The 25,413-nt window shown below is 45.1% G+C and overlaps 1 protein-coding gene across 1 annotated transcript in view; it reads right to left on the bottom strand.

Moving 5' to 3' along the window:
• The window catches only part of Cd109 (CD109 molecule), a 111,683-nt gene that overhangs the window by 70,952 nt on the left and 15,318 nt on the right, over positions 1-25,413 (bottom strand). The window contains exons 3-5 of the mRNA XM_057767218.1: positions 11,681-11,709; positions 9,659-9,889; positions 4,608-4,733 (exon numbers count right to left, since the gene is read on the bottom strand). Coding sequence (XP_057623201.1) covers positions 4,608-4,733; positions 9,659-9,889; positions 11,681-11,709 — 386 coding nt within the window. The remainder of the gene's footprint in view (positions 1-4,607; positions 4,734-9,658; positions 9,890-11,680; positions 11,710-25,413) is intronic.

The following is a 25,413-nucleotide window of genomic DNA, read 5'->3' as shown; positions in this document are numbered from 1 at the left end:
TAAAATTATGTAATAAAAAAGGACGGGAGGGAGGGAGGGAGGGAGGGAGGGAGGGAGGGAGGGAGGGAGGGAGGGAGGGAGGGAGGGGAAGAAATACATAATGACCAAATGCACTTTAAGTTATTCTAGAAAGGCTAGCAGTCAGAAACGCATGACTGTCTTATCCTATAAATGAACACGTTAGAGTTGGATAGATGCCGAGGAACCCACAGGCTGTCCACTGAACCATCCTTTCCCGCCCTGGGGGACCGCATGACTAAAACACGTACTTTCTGGTTATCTACAATCACTGCACACGAGACCTCTGAGAGTGTCTTTCCATGGTGATGTGGACATTATTTCACAGTTTTTCTACAAACAGAAGAAAATGAGGTTTCAAATTTCTCTCCTGAAAATCATTTTCCCCAGTTTTGTACTGAGAATGGTCACTGCCTCAAAAAATACAAACATGGTATATGATGGTGACGCATTCAGATAATGAGTCTGTCCCATCCATAGTCCTGATTCACAGCTAAAACAAGTAGGTGATAATAATAAAGCCCCTGGATGCAAAGCAGGAGTTAAGCAAAGACAAAAACCAGAAGTGAGGCCATGGCCAGAGCCAATTTCAAACATGCCTTTGAGTATACTGACCCCTGGTGGCCGGCAATTTCGTTAACGGGGATCTATCTTTTTTCTTAATTGTATGTCTCTTTTGGCATTTTTATCAACAATAAGCACTTAGCGTTTGTCTTGAAAAGGATTAAGATACTTTCTAAAATGCGAAAATTGTAAAATACATATCAAGACAAATAATAATTGTTATCTTATATGCAAGCACTGTGCCTGGTCCAGGGTCTGGAACATATGCTCCTTATGTACTTATAGATTACCTTTGCTGTTCATTGCTCTAGTGTGGATGACCTGAGGCTTAGAGCATCAGGGACTAGAGAGCTGCCATTGATTCTGGACTGAGCTATAGGTCAAATGGGAGGTCAAAACAGCTCCCCTTTCCCACATCAGTGTTCTTGAGAAGTTAATTTCTAGACCGTGGTCTTCCTATCGTAAAATGGACATAGCTGCACCATTATCACAGAATTATCTATGAAGAATAAATGAAAGCATATATACAAACTGTGTCTGTGCTTTCCCAGAGAAGATGTCAGCCTTCATAAAAGTTACTACATTATATACTTGTTATAGAATATAAATATAATTATTTTATTATAATAGTGTGTCAGTGCTTATACAGGGAAACTCTTAAAAATCAGCATTTCTAATGGTGGCCAACAGTTCCTGCATCTTCTCCAATTTCATATTTTTCTAATGTCTAGATTTTTGTTTTGGTTATTACTACACTAAGCTACAAATCAGGAAAATAAGCAAACACCTCTACTACAAATCTTACATATAGTATTTAAACATTTATGAATACTTAAGTATTATGAACACTCGCTGCATATATGAACCTCTTCTGCAACACTGCCTCCAATAGTCTTCAGAGCCATTTCATGCATTCAGAAAGATCAGCTAAATTGACAAGGTTGAAGTTGGTGGCTGTACAAACATCTGCAGACACCGCTGGCCACTGAGCAGATGTAAGAGTCTCACAGGACTCTAGCGCTGAGCCCTTAAGTCAGTTCCCACGGCTTGCCCACAGGATTCCTTCCTTACGCTGCTGCAGGCAGGTGCTATTTCACGCATCTCACCCAATCCATCATCTCGCACCTCTTCCAGAATCTACATAAAAACTGATTAAATATTAACTCATCTGCCTATCACAAACTATAGAGTAATGTAAATATTATACATTCAATGACCAACATATCTCGTAAATAGGTGACACTGATTTTTTTAATAATTTTAATTTGAGTGGCATGAATTTGCCATATAGCCATCTCCGAGAGCTGTTCTGTGGTGCTGTTGCCCACGTTGTTGGCAACAGATCTCTGGAATTTCCTCTTGCAGAACAGAAACTACACCATCAGAACAACTCCACCTCCTTGTACCACCCCTCCCTGGCATCCACCATTCAACTTTGTATTTCTCTGATATTCAATATCCTGAATATTGCATTTACTTGAGATCACGCAGCAGTTGACCTTTTGAGGCTGATTTCACTCAGAGTAAAATCAAGGGTCACTTGAGTTGCAACTCATGTCTGAATAACGTTTCTCTCTAAGGTGAGAACCTCTTTACTTTTTTGAAGCATGAACTGATAAATAATTTTTGCCAATAATGAATTACATCTGTGAATATTTCAACTCATATCAGATAGACCAGACAAATACACTTAATAGTTACACCAAGTATGACTCTTTCACCCGAACCTATAAAGGAGCACCCCAAGATTGAGGTGTGGCAGGCACAGTGACCCATCACCTTGTCACGTTACTTTTACAGCAAGTCGTGTGCAGTGGTTCATGCCTGTGATCCCAGCACCCTGGAGACAGAGGCAGACATAATAAGAACCTCTCTAATAAATAAATAAATAAATAAATAAATAAATAAATAAATAAATAGAAAAAGTACCAACTAGAAAGATTCAAGAAGTTAAATGTCTTAATATCTCAAAAACAGAACTAAATTATTCCTCCGGGTTGCTCCCTTGTGGAAAGACAATTCTAAGAGGTCATAAAAACTGCATTTTACGTGCTTGCCAAAGATCCTCTTATCAATAAGTCATGATTGAATCAAGACTATTGTATTGTAGAAAAGGGAACATAGAGGAGCAGGGAACAATACAACTAATACTGAAGACCTCTGAAAAGACCATAAACAAACCTACTACCATATAGAAAACTACTACTTTAGAAGCTCCCAAAAATATATACATGTAAACATAAAAGACGTTAAAATGGAGTTGTCCTATAATGGGATGGGGAAATGGGGAGGAGGCCACTTCCAAATACCAGAAACTAGCAAATAAAAAGCTCAGGTCCTGGTATGAGTTTCTTTTCTTTGTGTGACCCCATAGCTCCCTCAAACATCACCGGCTATTACCATTGCTCCTGGTTGTCCTCCAGACCCTGTTACTAAAGACACATCATATTTGAATTATAGAACATGGAAAAGTCAAACTAGTACCAATCTAGAAGTTTGTTCCCTACTCTCTGGAAGGTCCTAAATGTGCCACTAGGGGAGGAAAAACAACCAAGTCTTACTCAGTCGTGACCATGTATCTACAGTAGTGAGTTGCCTAGCAAGACATGCCCACATGTGCAAAAACATAGTTGCACAAATGTTATCTGAGCAACCAACCACTTGGTTTTAGGTAGCCAACTACTTGGATTTAAGATCAACTCCTCAAGACAGAACTCATGCCAGGTACTAATAATTAGGCCAGAAGCCCACGGCTGGCTAGGTCACAGGCCCTAGAAGAGAACCTAATACCATTATTCTGCTAAGTGGACACAGAACTAAATTGTCTTCTAAGTTCCTACCTTGAAACCCATAGATTAATGCATGTCTCAGCCCTTATCAGCGAAGCGTCTTTTTATAGTAGACAGTGACTAACATGTAGAAAATAAGAGATTATGAAGTGATTAACTTTAAATGGAACATCTATGTCACACCCCCTCACCCTCAAGGCTCAGGTATCATGGAAGAGAGGGTGGAAAAATTACAATTTTTACAATTACAAAGAGCCGACGGTAGCAGCCATGACAGGGCCACAGGACACATCAACTCAAAAGTGGCTGTAACGGCATAAGTAATACAAGAACAAACCAAATAAAATCCCACCACGGATGAGGGCAGGGCTCCTAAAGTCCTACCCCTAGCTGGACAACTGTTGGCAATTGACGGCTGCTGGGGTAGGCCATTTGTAGTCCAAGGTACCATAAGAAAGCAGACCGAGCAAGCTATGGAGAGAGCAAGCCAGTCAGCAGCTCCCCTCCGTGATCTCGGCATCTGCTCTGCCTCCAGCTTCCTGCCCTGCTTGAGTTCCTGCTCTGACTTCTTCCAGTGGCAGACAACGATGCTGAAGCAGAAGGGAAATAAACCCTTTCCTCTCCAAAGTGCTTACAGTCATGGTGTTTCATTGCAGCAATATAAACCCTAACTTAAAAAACAATTACTGTATCTGAGGGAAGCTGAGGCAGAGAGCAACAGAGGGCACACTCTACCGCTCCTGTCCTTTTACGTCACAGACGTGTACTTGAGGGAAGTAGATGCAGGAGGCAGGCAGGAACTCTGAGGAGAAAGGCCTGAGGAACAGCGTCAGTGTGACTGTAAAGCCACGATTTCTAAAAGCAAGAACAACACAGGTTGGCCCAGTTGCTCATTTGAATCATTCTTGTGAAAGATAAAATGTGCCAGTTGGAGAATTTTGTGTTCAGTACTCAGTCTTTGAAGAGTCAACCCATGCAATTAATAAGCACACATTTATTCTGTTTTAGAAAAAAATGACAAAATGTTTAAACCTTCAAACATGCTATGATGGAAAAAGGCAATGACGATAATGAAGCCCACCCTATTGAGAAATATGGCAAATTAACAATAAGTCACTGAAATTGTCCAAATGGTCATGGTAATTTATTTCTGTTCATAGAATGACTCCAAAATTTTAACACGTGAACAATTTAAACAATTTTTATATTCTCCCCAAAAAGTATATTTATACTCACATTTACTTGAACCTGAATGGACCAGTCCCCAAGTATTGGATGAGAAGATAATTGAAAAGTTTTGGAGATGACCCCGAGATCACCTTGCTGAGAAAACCACTGTTGAATCATGTTAGACTTTGGATCCTAAAACAAAAACCAAACCATGAGTGTTAGCTGTGGAAGGCTGCCCAAGAGAAAGTGTATCCTACTTGGGAATGATGCCTGGCAGTACGCACCTTCCCTAGGCAGTCCAGAACTTTCCCCCAAAACATGGCACTAAAATAATATGATGGTTAAACTTCATTGTCAACTGGAGGAGAGTTTGGAGTCACCTAGGAGACACACTCCTGGCAGGGTGGGGGGAACCTGTGAAGGTATTACTGAGGACAGAAGAACCGCCATGAAGGTGGGCTCACGGCCGGGCAGTGGTGGTGCACGCCTTTAATCCCAACACTCGGGAGGCCGATGCAGGTGGATATCTGTGAGTTTGAGGCCAACCTAATCTACAAGAGCTAGTTCCAGGATAAGCACCAAAGCTATACAGAAAAACCCTGTCTCAAAAAAGAAAGAAAGAAAGAAAGAGAGAGGGAGGGAGGGAGGGAGGGAGGGAGGGAGGGAGGGAGGGAGGGGAGGAAGGGAGGGAGGGAGGGAGGGAGGAAGGGGAGGGAGGGAGGAAGGGGAGGGAGAGAGGGAGGGGAGGGAGGGAGGGAGGGAGGGAGGGAGGGAGGGAGGGAGGGAGGAAGGGGAGGGAGGGAGGGAGGGGAGGGAGGGAGGGAGGGGAGGGAGGAAGGGAGGGGGGAGGGAGGGAGGGAGGGAGGGAGGGAGGGGGGAGGGAGGGGAGGAAGGGAGGGAGGGAGGGAGGGAGGAAGGGGAGGGAGGGAGGAAGGGGAGGGAGAGAGGGAGGGGAGGGAGGGAGGGAGGGAGGGAGGGAGGAAGGGGAGGGAGGGAGGGAGGGGAGGGAGGGAGGGAGGGGAGGGAGGAAGGGAGGGGGGAGGGAGGGAGGGAGGGAGGGAGGGAGGGGGGAGGGAGGGAGGGAGGGAGGGAGGGAGGGAGGGAGGAAGGAAGGAAGGAAGGAAGGAAGGAAGGAAGGAAGGAAGGAAGGAAGGAAGGAAGGAAGGGGTTCCCTCCGAGTGACTCAGAGGAGAAAGAAGGGAGCCTGAAGACAGGTGACTTTCATCTCCCTCTGCATCCTGAACACGGATGTCATGCGACCAGCTGCCTCATGCTTATGCCACCAGAGCGACAGCTGCATTTTACCACCACCATGGTCCCTGCCATGAAGGACAGCACCCTCAAACTATGAGCCAACACTGACCCTTCTTTGAGGTGCTCCCACAGGCATTTTGTCACAGCCCTGAGAAAAGAAACAACACAGGGAATTTTTGGAAAATGGCAGATCTATATCGCTAAGGAAAAGAAATCAAACTGTCTTCCTTTCCCATGACTTCTCCTGAGACCACGCGGATTCTGAGCCACCTTTTAATTCCTGACACTACAGTTCCTTCTATAGAGGACACGCAGTGTGCACTCCAGCAAACCTACATCAGTGACTTAAAGAACCCCCCCGCCCCCGCAACATACAAACCAGTGAAATATGAAAACCAGAACAGAGGTCCTCAAGAAACTCAGCTAGAGTTACCACTTGGTCTGACCCTGTCATCCTCGGCAAACATCTGATGGAATCTAGGTCCATAAACTTACACATCCATGTTTATTGAGCGCTAGTCACAGATAAGACAGTAGCCAAGATATGAAAGCCGCCTAAATGGCCATCTACATGGAAATGGGTAAAGAAAATGTGGTATGTGTGCACGGGTAAAGGATGAAGCTCTGCCATCTGTGCCACTGGCAGGAAAGTGGACCAACTGGAGACAACGTGTTAAAGGAAATGAGCTAGACTAACAAAGACAAGTACCTCATTCCCTCTCATACACGGAGTCTACATTTTAATATAGCGGGATTTGTGTGTGTGTGTGTGTGTCTGTCTGTCTGTCGGAAGGTCTGTCTGTGTCTCTGTGTGTGTTTTATGTAGAAATGGTACTATGTGGGGGAGAAAGAACTCTAAAGGAAATGAGAGGGAAAAGAACGAGTACCACTTTGGCCACCGTGCGCAGATATATATTCATCTCATATACATATAACATGAAAGCCTCTATGGGGAAGGGGAGGGAGCCAGGGGAAAAGGGAAAAGAATGGGCGATGGATGGTAACTATTAACAGAATACAATGATATACGTGCATGAAGATGTCATAAAAACCGTGACTGTGTTTCCTGGAAAAGAGGGAGGGAGGAAATGAGGTCTCACTGTGGAGTTATCACCCTCGTTCATTAAAAGCCCACTGTGCCGGGTTCTCCAGCTTACCTCTAACGATAATTCTTCTTCAGTGACTAAGCCGGACTCAGAAAGACAAATAGCATGTTTTCTCTCATACACGGAATCTACATTTCAATATAGCAGGGCTAGGGGGTGTGTCTGTGTGTGTGTGTGTGTGTGTATGTGCATGTGCGTGTGCATGTGTGTGTGTGCGTGCATGTGTGTGTGCATGTGTGTGCACATATGCCTGTGCATATCTGATATGGAAGTAGAAAGGGTACTATGAGGAGGGCGGAAAAAGGAGCAGAATTAACCTTTCTTTACAGTTGAAAAGCTGACTGCTAGAGAGACTGAGTACACACCCGACTGTGATTGACTGGCCTGGCCATTCGCTTAGCAGCAACACATGATGGGACTCGGGATTCAAACCCATGTCAACTCTCCACTCAGCAAAATATGTCAGAGAGCCTTTTAAGCAAGGGTCCACTTCCCATAACCTCATAGACAAGAACAGCTCCATGCAGCAACCACGCAAAGCGTTCTCCTCCCACACTCCCAGCCCTGCTGACTCTATCCCATTCTCTTTCCGGTTTCTTTCCCACCACACCCCTCTCTCTAACTAATGCCACCAATTCCACCCTTCCACTCCTGCCCACTCTCATCCGGAGCAACTGATCCAAGAATGAAGCATAGGGTTGAAATGCTCGACACAGACCCAGGCAAGCACACGTGTCTGTTAGAATCATAGCAGGACCCGAGGTAAAGACAGCTTCACTGCCCAGAGTGGAGTCTACACACTCGCAGGCCCATCTCTACCTTTAGGTTCGTCTTCTTCCCAATGTACAGATTCACTTCCTGTTCACCACAAAAGTCCAGCCCTCTGGACCTCTGTTGCATGGAATGTCCTCCCTCTCCTGTCTACCAGTGGTGTAAGTTCAGCTTCCTGTTTGCTGTGCCGGCCTCTGGCAGCAGTGGCCTCTTTGAGGATAGCATCTGCACAGCTGGAGTTTACTTTGAGGAGAGCCTCTGCACAGCTGGCGTTTACACTTCCTGACATACAGTAAAAGGGAGCAAAATCCTTCTTTATGTATTTCATTTTTTAAAAGAAAAAGTTACAACAATGTGGACACTAAGAGAGACTTATATAGATCTAATCTACATGGGAAGTAGAAAGTAGAAAAAGACAAGATCTCCTGGGTAAATTGGGAGCATGGGGACCTTGGGGGAGGATTGAAGGGGGAGGGCAGAGGCAGTGAGGGGAGCAGAGAAAAATGTAGAGCTCAATAAATAGCAATAAAAAAATTTAAAAATCTTTGTTTCCAGCTACCCTATGAGCTCTTGAGATCAAGGATCACACACTTTTTTATTCTCTATCCTTTGTCTAAACACAATGAGCTGGTCCAGTTATGAGAAACCAAAAAAAAAAAAAATTCTCCTAGAGAAGGGGCATGAAAGTTGGAAATAAATATGGTGCTGAGAACTGAGTGGGTAGTGTCAGCCAGAAACTTAAAATCGGTGACCGAAAACAGGTCACTGTCTCCTAGGCAGAGTCCTGGGTCAGCCATTGTAACCAGCAGTTGGCTGAGCTGTACCTGCCACAGCAGGGTACATGCAGGAGCTGGGGAGTGAAAAGGCTCGGGAAGAAATACAAATAGCTATAAATATGTGCTGTCTAGTGATTAAGGAAATAACAATGAGTTATTGGGTTTCCTCAATCAACTGGACAGAGATTTAAGAAATGCTCAAACATTAATTCTCAGGGTTGCCTAAGGGAAGAGGAGCACAAAAACGCTGCTGGGGATTATGGTGGCGGGGGCGCAGTTTTCTCCCAGACGTCACCGTGGCCCCTCAAGCAAAAGGAAGCGGAACTAATACTTCTGCTTCAAGAAGTTGCTCTTGGGGCTGGAGGGACAGAGTGGCAGAGCACAGCCGCGGGATGCAGCCTCCTCACCTTAAATAACTGCGCCCACACGTTTGACGGCACTCACGCTCGGACGGGACACGCCCGCCAAGTCAGAAACAGCTGTATCCACACAAGATGATTCACCTCCACTCAGAGCAAATTTTACAGCAGAATGTCCAGGGCAGAAGCCAGTGTCTAAGCCACTAAACTGCCTATAGAGGAGAATTCGGGGCAACATAGAGCATGCTTTCCCCACTGCTAAATGGCTTCTGAGGCCCCTGACCTTCCTGAGGCCCGTTACTAAGGCAGGAAAGATGGATAGATAAAAGTCAGTGACCTCACAAAAACACTGAACACCCTCAACATGCCGTGATGATAAATATCGCACAGCTCTTCCCTGGCAACTCTACCCTGTCTCTGGCTTTCCAGTTCTCCCTGCCATACACTGTCACACATACAGATACATGAATATTCACATTCTCATGTGTGTGCTTCTATGTTAATCATCAGCCTTCTTGCTACCCACTGAAAACCAAATTCAACATGAACAGGGGCTTGTTCTGTTCAATGCCTGTTCCAGTTCCTGGAATACAAAAATTCAGTGAGTAGCTGATGAATTGACAGACAGATCAGTAATGGAGCCAGCACTAGACACGAGCAGACAGACTCCACAGCCTGAACCCTTAGCCCAGCTTCTACCACCTCCCTCCCCATTCAGAGGACCGCCGTGTCGAGAAGGAAGCCTGTTTGAGGTGAAATGCTAAGAAATTACTGTGCCAATAACATGAGCAGAATTCTCCAGACAGCTGAGCAGAGTGGCTGGAAACCCTCCGTCTCTGTCTGCCACTTACCTTAATGAAAATGTTCACCGGCGTTTTATAAGGCTTGAAGTCTGATAAAAGTGTGAGCACACGGAACTTCACCTCTTGCTTTGGCTTATAGAATGCTTTGTCTGTCTGAATGAGGACAGACATTCTCTTGGTGTTAAACGATAAGCGTGTGCTGTTGGAGAACAAAAGTCCATCCTGGGAATGTCCAGTTACGTGTAGTTCATAAATCTCGTCCGCACTGTTCAGAGGGAGCTGGGTGGGGAAAGAGCAGACATATCAAAGGCTCAGCATTTTACCTTTAAAATATTTTAATTACAGGTTAGAACAGAAAATTTAAGCACATAGTATTATCAAAAGGAACCATAGTGTTGGGGAAACTTCTTCATAGGCACTGGAGCTGAGCAATTGGTTTCCTCTTCTTTAAAATTCTACTCTGGCCGGGCGGTGGTGGTGAACGCCTTTAAACCCAGCACTCAGGAGACAGAGGCAGGCGGATCTCTGTGAGTTCAAAGCCAATTTGGTCTACAAGAGCTAGTTCCAAGACAGGTACCAAAGCTACAAAGAAACCTTGTCTCAAAAACACAAAACAAAACAAAAAAATCCTACTCTGTTCTTCAGTTAGAACACAGAGTGTCTGGAATGAGGGGCGCACGCCCCACAGCTGGCCCCTCAGCAGTATTACATCACCTTGCCATTTCCTGCCTTCACACTCGCACTCGCCCCTGTTGAGGCTGGGTACCTAACTCCCCAGTAAATTTTCCCATCCTCTCTGTGTGAGGCAATCAGTCTGTGGCGGCTAAAATTTGTTTCCTCGCTGCTGAAATCTCTCAAGCCCTCCTCTGTGATGCTTTCTTTTCCTGCACCCTGTCCACCATGTGTCTTGCTGGCTGTCCCACCATTTTTTTAATTAATTAATAACAACAGACACCCTACTATGAACAGACCAGAAGCCGTATTGAGCAGTTCACAGGTTCTACATCATTTGACCTCAAGGTAATCCCTCAACCCGATACCACACCCACCCTTCAGCTGGAGTCTCCTGCTGAAACCATTTCACCAAGAAAAAGGCTTAGAGAGCTGTGATGGGAACTCCAGGCCACCAGCTCACAGCCCAACCCTGCAAGCACTAGACTAATCCAGTAGCAACTAGAAGAAGTGGTTTTAAATATGTCCAGAAAGTCTCCAAACCACCTCTCTTCAAAAAATGGAGTCTGCACTGGGTCACCAAACAAGACATGGAAATACAAGGAAAACTAATTGAGAATAGGAAGGGATAGGAGGGGGACAAGAAAGGGTAATGGATGATCAAAATACATATATATATATATGTGTGTGTGTGTGTGTGTGTATGAAAATATCATAGTGAAAACTATTATGTGTAATTTTAGAATGTTAATTTTAAAAAAATTAAAAATCCACTGGGTCTGGTAGTACAAGCCTTTAAACTCAGCACTAAGGAGCAGAAGCAGACAGATCTCTATAAATTCATGGCCAGCCAGGAATACATGGTTACATAGTAAAAACCTGTCTTTAAAAATGCAAACAAACAAAGGAAGAAAAAAAACTCATTAAAACATGAGTAGGGCCAAACACTGAAGTGCTCTGATCCTCGAGTTTATTAAAGAAAAATCCCTGCTAGGAGGTCTGAGGATATAATAGCCAATCTCTCTACAGAAATACTGCTCTTAAATATTGGAAAACTGCACTGAAAGCCAAACTTAAAGGAGACGTAAATAAAGAGCCAATAAAAAGGTCCATATGCCATAGTTATGATGTATTTCTTTTCGTTGTGGTTGTTTTGAGGATTTTGTTTTGTTTAGTTGTTTGTTTGTTTTCAAGACAGGGCTTCTCTGAGTAGCCTTGGCAGTCCTTGAACTCACTCTATAGACCAAACTGGCTTCGAACTCAGGTTCCACCTTCCTCTGCCGTCTGAATGCTGAGATTATAGAAATACACCACTATATCCGACTTGAAATGTATTTCTAAAACCAATTTTTTAACTTATTTATTTATTGAAACCAAATAATTTAAATAGATACTTACTGATGGGAGGGTAAGAGTCTTGAGGAAGCCTATAAAGGAAAATAAGAAAGAAAAGGTATTTGTCAAAATTTAACTACAATGCTACAACACAAGACTTAAAAAAACTCTTAGCACTCTGAGATATGGATAGAACCATAAACTTACTTGACCAAACCAAAACAGCTTTATTTTTTTTACTTACAAAAAAAATTCATTTTAAATACCAACCTCAGTTCCCCCTCCCTCCCCTTCTCCTATCGTACCGCCATCCACTCCTCTGAGGGGGTAAGGCCACCAGTGGGGAGTCAACAAAGTCTGACATACTGAGTTAAGGCAATACCATGCCCCTCCCCTGTATATCATTGTTGAAGGAGCTGCAGGCTGCATTCCTGCCACCCAGCTCCCGGCTGCCTGGCTAGCTTATGCCCCAAAATAACAACACACAAACTGTATTCATATAAACACTGCTTGGAAACTGGATGTCAATCTGTAGAAGAATGAAAATAGATCCATATCTATCACCATGCACAAAACTCAAGTCCAAATGGATTAAAGACCTCAATATCAGTCCGAACACACTGAACCTGATAGAAGAGAAAGTGGGAAGTACCCTACAAGATATGGGCACAGGAGATCGCTTCCTATGTATAACCGCAGCAGCACAGACCTTAAGGGCAACATTGAATAAATGGGACCTCCTGAAACTGAGAAGCTTCTATAAAGCAAAGGACACTGTCACTAAGACAAAAAGGCAACCCACTGACTAGGAGAAGATCTTCACCAACCCCGCAACAGACAAAGGTCTGATCTCCAAAATATATAAAGAACTCAAGAAACTAGACCGTAAAAGGCTAATCGACCCAATTATAAAATAGGGCAATGAGCTGAACAGAGAATTCTCAGCAGAAGTTCAAATGGCCAAAAGACACTTAAGGTCATGCTCAACTTCCTTAGCGATCAGGGAAATGCAAATCAAGACAACTTTAAGATACCATCTTACACCTGTCAGAATGGCTAAAATCAAAAACACCAATGACAGCCTTTGCTGGAGAGGTTGTGGAGAAAGGGGTACACACTCATCCATTGCTGGTGGGAATGCAAACTTGTGCAACCACTTTGGAAAGCAGTGTGGCGGTTTCTCGGGAAATTCGGGATCAACCTACCCCTGGACCCAGCAATACCACTCTTGGGAATATACCCAAGAGATGCCCTATCATACAACAAAAGTATATGCTCAACTATGTTCATAGCAGCATTGTTTGTAATAGCCAGAACCTGGAAACAACCTAGATGCCCTTCAATGGAAGAATGGATGAAGAAAGTATGGAATATATACATATTAGAGTACTACTCAGCAGTAAAAAAAAACAATAACTTCTTGAATTTTGCATGCAAATGGATGGAAATAGAAAACACTATCCTGAGTGAGGTAAGCCAGACCCAAAAAGAGGAACATGGGATGTTCTCACTCATATTTGGTTTCTAGCCATAAATAAAGGACATTGAGCCTATAATTTCTAGCCATAAATAAAGGACAGTGAACCTATAATTCGTGATCCTAGAGAAGCTAAATAAGAAGGTGAACCCAAAGAAAAACATATAGGCATCCTCCTGAATATTAACCTTCATCAGGCGATGAAAGGAGACAGAGACAGAGACCCACATTGGAGCACCAGACTGAAATCTCAAGGTTCAAATCAGGAGCAGAAGGAGAGAGAGCACAAGCAAGGAACTCAGGACGCAAGGGGTGCACCCACACACTGAGACAATGGGAATGTTCTATCGGGAACTCACCAAGGCCAGCTGGACTGGGTCTGAAAAAGCATGGGATAAAACCGGACTCGCTGAACAGAGCGGAAAATGAGGACTACCGAGAACTCAAGAACAATGGCAATGGGTTTTTGATCCTACTGCACATACTGGCTTTGTGGGAGCCTAGGCAGTTTGGATGCTCACTTTACTAGACCTGGATGGAGGTGGGTGGTCCTTGGACTTCCCACAGGGCAGGGAACCCTGATTGCTCTTAGGGCTGACAAGGGAGGGGGTACTTGATTGGGGGAGGGAGAGGGAAATGGGAGGCGGTGGTGGGGAGGAGGCAGAAATCTTTAATTAATTAATTAATTAATTAATAAACACTGCTTGGTCCATTTCTATTAATGTGTGTAGCACCACAAGGTGCGCTTACCAGGAAGATTCTAGCCTACGTCCATCCTGGGTCAGAGCTTCATCGCATCTGCCCTGGAGAAGAGCAGCATGGCGTCTGAGCTCATTTCCTCTTCCTCCCAGCATTCTGTTCTGTTTACTCCACCCACCTATGTTCTAACCTATGAGGCCAAGCAGTTTCTTTATTAATTAACCAATGACCTTCCTCCATCATATCAAGGCTGAGCAAGGTATCCCACCATAGGGAATTCCATAGGGAATGGGCTCCAAAAAGCCAGTTCATGCACCCAGGATAAGTCCTGGTTCCACTGCCAGCAGCCTACACACACACACACACACACACACACACACAGATTAAGCCATACAATTGTCACCCACATTCAGAGGGCCTAGTTTGGTCCCATGAACATTCCCCAGCTGTCAGTCCAGAGTCCATGAGCTCCCACAGCTGTCTCTGTTGTTTTCCCAACCATGATCCTGACCCCTCCCCCTGTTCATATAATCCTTCCTCCCTCTCTTCAACTGAACTCCAGGAGCTCAGCCCAGCACTTGGCTCAAAACAGCTTTTTTTTTTATTTTAACTTTTTGTTTGGTTTTTATTGAGCTCTACATTTTTCTCTGCTCCCCTCGCTGCCTCTCCCCTCCCTTTCAACCCTCTCCCAAGGTCCCCATGCTCCCAATTTACTCAGGAGATCTTGTCTTTTTCTACTTTCTACTTCCCATGTAGATTAGATCTCTGTAAGTATCTCTTAGTGTTCTCATTGTTGTCTAAGTTCTTTGGGATTGTGGTTTGTAGGCTGGTTTTCTTTGCTTTATGTTTAAAAACCACCTATGAGTGAGTACATGTGATAATTGTCTTTCTGGGTCTGGGTTACCTCACTCAAAATGATGTTTTCTAGCTCCATCCATTTTCCTGCAAAATTCAAGCTGTTGTTATTTTTTCTGCTGTGTAGTACTCCACTGTGTAAATATACCACATTTTCCTTATTCATTTTTTGGTCAAGGGGCATTTAGGTTGTTTCCAGGTTCTGGCTATGACAAACAAAGCTGCTATGAACATAGTTAAACACATGTCCTTGTGGCACGATTGAGCATCCTTTGGTTATATACCCAAAAGAGGTATTACTAGGTCTTGAGGAAGGTTGTTTTCTAATTTTCTGAGAAATAGCCACACAGACATCCAGAGGGGCTGTATCAGCTTGCATTCCCATTAGCAATGCAGGAGTGTTCCATTTACCCTACAACCTCTCCAGCATAAGTTGTCATCAGTGTCAAAACAGCTTTATTAGTGCCCAAAATAACCAAGAAGTTGTAACCTATCCTTGTGGCAAAGGTCATCAGTCAGTGGTCAAATCCCAGCAAGCCCCGCCCCCATCACCATCACTCACTGTCCCCAGGGCCCTAACACTGTCAAGGTTACACATGTTTGAGGGACACTTCAGAGAGGACACAGAGAAAACTGGGGTTCAGAGCTTATTGTTCTGTTTTACTTGGGGGTCATAATACAGGGAATAGAGCCCAGGGCTTCACACCGTGTAGCATGTGCTCTGCACTGGGCTCCACCCCAGCGAGGCTCACTTTTAATATTCTCACATACTCATGATAAAGGAAGGTATTAGTCATGTCAGGGATGTGCTGGGACTCATCAGTGACTCATGAGGATCAGGGTGGTACAGACTATTTTTCATGTACAGTTTCTAAAAGTAGACCTGATAGTTTACCGCATGCCAATTTCTCATCCGATCCACTTATTTCAAGGAAAAAATGGTTTCAAGTTCATTGGTGAAGTACTTCTTCAAAGTTCCCATCAGATGTGATAATAGGCCCTTGGTTCTTTCACTGAAGACCTATTTATTAACGGAACCGCAGTGTCCCTCTCCTCCCAGAAGTCATGTGTGTCTACTATGTGAGAGCAGGAAGATAACAGAACACGGCAGAATTAACTCTGTGCTGTGAAATCAGTCTCTGAAATCAGACCACATTCAGGGTTCTGTCGTGAATTTGTGCTTTTCCTGCCTTCTCTTTGGGCCTGATTCTCCAGCACAGTATTTTCATCCATTAAACAAAAATGCTAATATTTGTTCCAAACCCATATAGTGGTTTGTGGAAAGGCTGTTGTTGCCTGCAATATACAGAATGGTCCAGGACACACAGGAAGCAACTGGTACTCATCAGGGTATCAGAGAGCTTGGAGAGGCATCCATCAGGATATCAGTTTGCCTCTATAGCAGAGTTCCCCGGGTGTTTCTGAGGAAGCACACCATCAATAAAATATGTGGCATTTATTACCAATACCAATGTACATTTATAAAGTGGGATGCATATTCCATCTCATTCAAGGTGTTAAATATCAAGAGCCTAAATTTCTTAGTCTTGCTCAAAAATCATAATAGAAGTGGCTGAGTGTGGCGGTCCAGCCCCTGGGATGGTCAGGTGGAAAGATCACCTTGAGTCTGAGGTTAGCCTGGATTAGATAGCACATTTGACACCAGCATGGGTTGCATACCAAAAACCTGTCTCAAAAATAAAATAAGTAAAACTTAGTATATTTTCTACCTTCAGTACTATGAACAATCTTGCATATTCTCGGATGTGCGCACATCCACTTCAAACTCCACTCTTCCAGGAAACTCAGGAGAATATAAATAGGTTTGCAGGAGCCACCCGAGAATTCACCACCATTACCACCCAGCGCAGATCAGCTTATCTGATGGTTATAAGCTCTCCAGCAAAGAGCAGGCGTCTGGCACAATAGGATAATGGACAAAATTTGGACAAAGTGATACAAAGAGACTGAGGACCAGGAGCGCTTTGAAGGGTTACCTACCTCAAGGAAAAAACTCTGACCTCTAGTGTGTGGGATAGGAGGAGTCAGTTGGGTGAGGACAGAGAAGAGGCAGAGAAGAGAATGCCCAGCAGGCAGGGCACTGGGACTCCACCAAAACCAGGAACTGTCTGGGCTGAGCTCAGAGCTGGGAGACGCAATTGTGAGATGGATCCAATTTGACTATCACCTCTTGATGGTTTTATTATCTTATTTAACAGAAAAAATTAAATTTATGATGTTCAATTTGATGTTCTGATACATATGTAACCTGTGGGGTGACTGCTTCAAGATGCACGGCCTCACGGATGACCATATTTGCCGTAGAACAACTACCTTTAGCTCTCATGGCATTTTCATACACTTGAAAATGCCACTAGGGATTGTAGCTGTGATGCACACTGGAACTTATTCCTCTTGTCTAACTGGAATCTTCTGTCCTTTGATCAACATCTCCCCTGAAGCTCCTTGCTGGATAGCCACCATTTTACTTGCTGGATAGCCACCATTTTACTTACTGGAGAGCCACCATTTGACTTACTGGAGAGCCACCATTTTACTTACTGGAGAGCCACCATTTTACTTACTGGAGAGCCACCATTTGACTTACTGGAGAGCCACCATTTGACTTACTGGATAGCCACCATTTTACTTACTGGAGAGCCACCATTTTACTTACTGGAGAGCCACCATTTTACTTACTGGAGAGCCACCATTTTACTTGTTGGATAGCCGCCATTTTACTTGCTGGATAGCCACCATTTTACTCTCCATTTCTTTAAGCTCAACATTTCAAGACCTTGTATCTTAAATAACTCTATGTCCTCAGATTCACCCACATTGTTGCAAATGGCAGGCTCCCTTTCTCAGAGCAAAACGGTATTCCACTGTGAAGGGAAATAAAACAGACACTATCCTTCTTTACCCATTTATCTGTAATTTGACACTTAGGTTGTTACCTCCCCTAGCTATGGAGTTGTGAGGCAATAAGATGGAAATGCAGGTGATGTCTTTTTAACAGGCTGATTTCATACCTGTTGGGGCTGAACACAGTTTATGCAGGAATATTCTATGTTCATTAAGCTTTTGCTTCTCATGGGATACATATATTCTGTACTGAATTAAAGGGAAAATGAGAGGCTGTATCAGCAACTTGATAAAAAAAAAAACTTTTTTTTATTAATTAATTTATTTAATTATTAAAGATTTCTGCCTCTTCCCCGCCACCACCTCCCATTCTCTCCCCCTCCCCCAATCAAGTCTTCCTTCCTCCTCAGCCCAAAGAGCAAGCAGGTTTCTCTGCCCTGTGGGAGGTCCAAGGACCACCCACCTCCATCCAGGTCTATTAAGGTGAGCATCCAAACTACCTGGGCTCCCACAAAGCCATTACGTGCAATAGGATCAAGAACCCATTGCCATTGTTCTTCAGTTCTCAGTAGTCCTCATTGTCCATTATGTTCAGCGAGACCGGTTTTGTCCCATGCTTTTTCAGACCCCGGCCAGCTGGCCTTGGTGAGTTCCCGACAGAACATCCCCTTTGCCTCAGTGTGTGGGTGCACCCCTCGCAGTCCTGCTGGAGAGGTTGTGGAGAAAGGGGCACTCTCATCCATTGCTGGTGGGAATGCAAACTTGTGCAACCACTTTGGAAAGCAGTGTGGCGGTTTCTCAGGAAAGTCGGGTTCAACCTACCTCTCGACCCAGCAATACCACTCTTGGGAATATACCCAAGAGATGCCCAAACATACAACAAAAGTATATGCTCAACTATGTTCATAGCAGCATTGTTTGTAATAGCCAGAACCTGGAAACAACCTAGATGCCCTTCAATGGAAGAATGGATGAAGAAAGTATGGAATATATACATATTAGAGTACTACTCAGCAGTAAAAAACAATGACTTCTTGAATTTTGCATACAAATGGATGGAAATAGAAAACACTATCCTGAGTGAGGTAAGCCAGACCCAAAAAGAGGAACATGGGATGTACTCACTCATATTTGGTTTCTAGCCATAAATAAAGGACATTGAGACTATAATTCGTGATTCTAGAGAAGCTAAATAAGAAGGTGAACCCAAAGAAAAACATATAAGCATCCCCCTGAATATTAACCTTCATCAGGCGATGAAAGAAGACAGAGACAGAGACCAACATTGGAGCACTGGACTGAAGTCTCACGATCCAAAGGAGGAGCAGAAGGAGAGTGAGCACGAGCAAAAAAAACTTTTAAAGATATATAAATACAACTTACTTCACAAACTTCTTTTAAGTTGTTGAAATACACTAGCAGGCATTCTCTACACATACTTATGAATGAGGAGGTAGTCCTCCCAGGCATGAATTTGGGAACCGACCAATTTTAACAGATTAAAAGAGTCTGTTAACCATGAATGTAGCTGGAGAGAGGATATACAAAGAGAACATAAGAGGGCAGAAAGTTAAATCTTAACAGACAATCACACAGGATCCATCAAAAGAGCAAAAGAAAAAAAGAGGGTACATGGAAAGTGATGGAGGGTAGAAAGGGAAGAAGGGAATGATATAATTACATTATAATTTCAAAAATTTTATACACACACACACAAATATGTGTGCATGTGTGCGTGCGTGTGTGCGTGCGTGTGTGTGTGTGTGTTGTGTTGTGTTGTTCGGTTGGAATCTCCAGCTAGGCACCTGCACGATCCAGACCATTACTGTCTATCTCTCCAAACCCTTCCCACTTAGAATCTCCGAACAAAGGGAAGGCACCAAAAAACCCAGTTCCAAATTCTTGATGGCTACTGCAGCTTCCTCCCCTGAAGTTGCCAGCTGCCCAAGTCCCCACCTAAAACATACAGTTTTTGACCATAACCCCAGTTTGTGGTGATCACTTCATCATCCCCCTCCCCACCCCTAACCCCCCACCCCCGCACCTGCAGTCTATATAAGCTCCCTGCTTTAGTTAGGGCCTGTGACTTCTCCAGCCCCGATCTCTGGGACTGGAAAACCTACCCAGGAGTTGTTTTGTTCAAATATACCTATGCCACCACCTAAAGGGGTACCAGGTGCCTCTTTCTGGGTCAAGTACCCGGGGTCCCCTGCCAAGCTGAGGCCGCAGCAGGGCAAACCCGATCTGTTTCCGGAGCAGAGACATGCTCTGTTCTCGGGGACCTTTGTGTTAGGAGATGTCCTTCCCAAAGACTACCCCCACCCCACCACTCGACCCTAGGATATCTCAGGGGACACCTTATCCTAGTCTTTGGTCTCTGGCACAGGCTTGGAAATGGACAACGCTGGGTCTAAACCCAATCCTCATTCACCCCTGGGGTGTCTTCTGCAAATTTATCCAAACTGGGGAGGTCTCACACCATACGCCCAAAACAAACGGTTTGAGCTCCCTTATCCAGGGTCTGTGAGTTCCGCACTTCCACACCTCCCTTTGCAGCCAGTGTTCAGCAGCCCAGGCTTTGTTGGCCAAGGCTGTGGCAACCCCAGGGGCCCTTTCACCCAGGGACTGATTCTGAACTCTGCACCCGGACTGGGCAGCCTGAGTCACTGGCACCTTCACCTCTCTTCTTCCTCTTGTCTCTTCCCTGTTCTGTTTGTCTGTTTACCTGTCTCTCTCATCTCCAAGATGGCTTTTCGCTCTCTCACTCTCCCCATTCCCCAGTAAACCTCCACTAACTCTGTTGTTAGCGGTGTGTTCTTGGCAGGGCCCGCCAAAAGGTATCCAATTTGCCGTTTTTACTCACTAGACTCTCCCAGCATTTGGTCTGGCCACACTGGGATGCTAACGGCCCACTCTACCCACAACAGATCCTATCTCCCTGTTTGTTTCTGTCTGCTCCACCACCCAACCATGCTGGGATCCTACCCACCTGCTCTACCCTCCTTGATCCCGCCTCCCCAGCAGGAGCCCCAGTCTGGCTCCTCATTTCATTTCTCAGTCATCACCAGATTATTAGAAAGAAAGAAAAAACTAAGAATGGTCCCCAATGCCCCGTGCAAGAATTGGTGAAAATAGCTTTTAAGGTTTTTAACGCCTGAGAAGAGAAAGCTGAGTCTTCCCGGCAGACTTGACTGCAGCAGAAGGCTATGCTGCAAGCTCACACCTTGGCAGCTGCCCTGTGGCCATTGGCACTACAGGGAAATCCACAAGGCTCCATCCTGCTGGAGACTAGCCAAACTCAACTCTGCTGGGGGCCTGCTTTAAAGGCATCCAGGAAGGTCACCGGTCCTGATGCTGCCCCAACCCGGGGCTGCCAGCAAGTCTATGTCCTGTCCACCAGCAGACTGGCCACTGGAAGCCAGAATGTACCCGTGCAATAATGTCCTCTATGCCACACCACGGAGGCCCAGCCTCACCAGCACAGGCATCTGAGACTCTTCCAACCTTTGATCTCCCTAGCCTAGTGAAGGCTGATAGCACCCAGACTCGGAGATACCATCACCCTCGCAGAGCCTAGGGTAACACACCAGGTAGTGGGTAAGTCCGTCACCTTCTGATGGGTCCTTTTAATGGCCCATATCCATTCTGTCCTCTGGAAGGAAAGGGACTTCCTCATTACCAAGGGCACTCCCATTGTCAATGGACCCCTTCTTGCCTAGCTCTTGGTAGCCATAATCCACTGTTGGTGGTCCTCCAAGGACCCCAGCAGCCTTAGTCAATGCCAGGGCTGACTCGGTAGCTTAGGGACTAAGTCTCCAGCTCCACAGGATCTACAGGACATATTTTGTTTTTGACACCCTCCTATCAGCCCTGTTATTAACCAGAGGAGAGGGTCAGACTCCTGAATAAAGGGGCCACACAGACAAAAGACAGCTGGTTCTACTTTAATAACCGCCTCATCCTCCCCCAGGATCGGGCACTCTCCATCATTTCAGACATCTACCAAACCTTACATATAGACCCCAAAGATTTGTTCCACTTCTTCGAGCCCCTATTTGATGTGGTGGCTCAGGTACTCCTGGACCACATCATCCCTGGTTCGGCATTCCACAGACCATCCAAAGGGACAGACAGTGAGCCAGCTTTCACTTCCAGGGTCATCGAACTCATGTCTGAAGTCGATGAAGCCCTCAACATCTCCTGGAAACTCCACATACCCTACCACCCACAATTCTTGGGAAAGGTTGAGAGAGCCAATAGACTCATCAAACAACAACTCATCAATCTCTCTATTGAACTCAGATTATCTTGGCCCTTCCTGCTTCCCATTGCCCACACCCACTTCCTGATCACCCCACACTCTCCTATAAGCCTAAGCCCCTTTGAGTTCCTTTACAGAAGGCCATTCCTCCTCAACACCACCTCCCAGCCTAGACCCCTCCACTGGCAGGGTACCTACCCCGTCTTGCCCTCCTATGATCCCCTCCTACGGTCCCTTCTTTGTTCACATGATGACAGATATCTCCCTGCCCACACGCCGACACACCCAACTGCTCCTCAGCCCACCTCACTTCTTCCCAGGGGACTCCTCAAGCAATTATCTTCTAAATCTCCAGAGCCCCAATGTTCAGGACCCTACACTGTGATCCTCACCACCCCTTCAGTTACCAAGCTCCTGGGACATCAGTGCTGGTTCACCTCTATAGGCTCAACACCCACCCAGGATAAACTGTCTTCCCAGCACCTGGACCCTGCACCCTCCAGTTTTCCAGAATGCCTCAATGAGTGGCCAGGGTGGTCAAGCCCTTGTGTCTTGCTCATTCACCTTTGTCTCTTCTGTCTTCTGGGCTATATTTTTTTCCCTCAAAATGTCCATGCCTTTCAACCCAAAGCTATATCCTTTGCTGTGACACCAAGGTGTAAGTCTGTTCCAGCTGTTTTGCAGACATCTGCATGTTCTTGGGGACAGAGTGCTGCTACTGTATCAATGAATCTGGTCTGGGGGAAACTAATATTGAGTCATTCCACAAATCACCTGAAGAATTTTGCCAATACAACCAGGGCACATGTCCCTTCCATTCTTTCTGGGAGTCCTCACTCTTCCCATAGCTAACCCCATTTACAGGGCCAGCGGTAATCTGTCCATTTTTTCTCCTAGCAACTTGCCTGTTCCTCCTGGAATGGATTCATGAGGTCTCCAGGGTGGCAGTTAACCAAATGCTTCTTCACCCATACCTCCCACTGAACATGAGCCCACCAACTCCTGACTCTCCCTCTACATGCTGTCCCTTGCCAACAGGAAATAGCCAGATTTGGACCATCGCCCATATACCAAAAAAGGTAGGTATGTTCAGTAGGAATCTCCAGCTCACCGCTGCATGACTCAGAAAGCCCCATTCCTCTCTCTCCAAACCCTGCCCACTCAGAGACTCTCTGAATAAAGGGAAGACACCAAAAAGCCCAGTTCCGCATTCTTGGCAGCTACTAGCTTCCTCCCCTGAAGTTGCCAGTTGCCCAAGTCCCTGCCTAAAGCGTTCAGCTTTTGACCTAGGCATAAACTTAGCTTGTGTCTGACACGTCATCACCCCTCACCTACAGGCTATATAATCTTGCTTTAGTTCAGGCATGACTTCTCCAGCCTCAGTCTCTGGAACTGGAGAACTCACCCAGGAGTTGCTTTGCTCAAGTAAACTTGTTTTTACTTTTTCAGTTCGGTTTCATCTGGCTTACTGTTTCAGTGGAAAAGCCTATTATTGAGTTACAGAAAACCTAGAGAGTGTTGTGAGGCGGGTGTTAAAAGGCTACAATGTTTCTGAGCTGGTAGAGAAATGTGACAAGTCTGTCTTTCAGAAATATGTGGTGGCTGCAACTGTAACTCAGTGGTAAAGAGCACTTGCCCAGCATCCTGAGACCCTGAGTTTCAACCCAAAGAAAAAGGGGGTGGTTGCTTGTTTTTTCTTTTTCTTCCTTGTTTTTGTTGTTGTTTGTTTGCTTGCTTGCTTGCTGGTTGGCTTGTTTGTTTAAGACAAAGACTCACTATGCAGCCCTAGCTAGCCTGGAACTCACTAAGTAGATTCTCTATACACACTCAGGAAGTAGATCAGGCTTTCTTCCCACTTGAGGCGATCTTCCTGCCTCCGTTCTCCCAAGCGCTGAGATTACAACCGTGAGCAGCCATGTCTGATTAATCGTCTTTCCTTTGTGAAAGAAAGGCATAGTGCTTTGAAAAACCCTGCAAAGTACTATGCTGAAAGATTTTTTAACTACATGTTTATGTGTATGTATCTGTGCACATGAGTGCAGATGCCTGCCAGAATAGGAAGCTGGACCCTCTGGAGCTGGGGTTACAGGCAGTGTAATTACTGGGAACAGACTCAGATCCTCTGGAAGAACGGTACTCGATTTTAACTACTAAGCCATTTCCCCAGCCCCATGTTGTTAAATGTTCTATGACAGCAGGAAAAAATGAAATTGGGACTAACATCTATCTGGAGAGTAGACGTTACTGTGTAGACAATATCGCACCAGATACCTCAGCACAAATGGAGATTGTTTCTACAACTTAAAGTATTATGGGGTACGTAATAAGGACATGGCTCAGTGACTAAAGTGTTCCATGCACACGCACGAGCATACACATGCACACACATGCACACACACACGCACACGGGAGAACCTGAGTCCATAACCCAGAACCCATGTCGAAAGCCAAGTGCAGTGGTGTAATAACATTCCAGTGCCTGTAATCCTGAGGCTCAGAAGGCAGAGGCAGGAGGCCACCCACAGACCAGCCAGCTCAGACAAATCAGCTTGCTCAAGGTACAGTGCAAGTCTCTGTTTCAAAAAAATAAAGTGGCCAGTGACTGAGGAAGATGACTTGCATGGAGCTCCCGAGCCAATGTGCGGAGACATGCCCCCAGGCACACACACAAGAACATGCAGACACGCACATGCCATAAAAAAAAAAAAGCATTACTACCAAACAGCTTAAACACTGAATAAACAGTGGATTATACCCCACCAAACAAAACGAAACTCAGTGAGTTCATGCTTCCATGTGTAATCAAATACACGGCTAAGTGAGAGCAAAGGAACTCTTCAGACAGAAAGCACAGATGAAACTTCAGGACCCGAATTCTGAAATATGATCCTGAGTCTGGCGCATGCGAGCCAGCAGCCACCTGTTGAGAAATCGTCAACATTTTGTGTTAAATTACTAAACCTTCAGATATTTCATTCCCAGCAAGAAAAATCTTTGAAACAAACAAGATTACCTAGCAGCTGGGTGGTGTGGCGGTGACAGCGGCCAGCATAGCACACCTTTAACCCCAGCACCCTGGAGGCAGAGGTGGGCGGATCTCTGTGAGTTCGAGGCCAGCCTGGTCTACAGAGTGAGTTCCAGGACAGCCGGGGCTTCACAAAGAAACCTTGTCTCAATACACACACACACACACATTACCTAGCAATGGAGTGGAGAAGCACACAATCCAGCACCCAGGAAGCTGAAGCAGGAGGACCGCAAGTTTGAGACCAGCCTGAGCGTGAAAATAGGTAATGCAAGAACAAATCACAAGCATGTGGGGATGAAAGAGAAAAGCTCCAGCAAGACTCACAAGCTGTGCTGTCCCACAGAGCAGGCACCAGACGCATGGGACACCTGTAAAAGGCACCTGAGTCCTAAGACTTAGAAGAAGAGTTAGACAGAGATGTCCAGCAAGGGCTTTTATAAGGATTCTGTGCAATCACAGTATCTGTAATTACAAATAATAAATCATCTAACTCAAATAGAGTATACTGCCAAAATTATTTGTATCTGCTTCATTTTCTTCTGTTATGCAGCCATTGGAGAATGTTCAATTATTTATATTGTTGAATTATATTTCTCTTCTACCGCTGTGTC

Source organism: Chionomys nivalis, chromosome 4, assembly GCF_950005125.1.
Source record: "Chionomys nivalis chromosome 4, mChiNiv1.1, whole genome shotgun sequence".
Lineage (NCBI taxonomy): Eukaryota > Metazoa > Chordata > Mammalia > Rodentia > Cricetidae > Chionomys > Chionomys nivalis.
The sequence above is the reverse complement of the archived record's forward strand: the minus strand, read 5'-3'. Positions and strand labels throughout refer to the sequence as shown.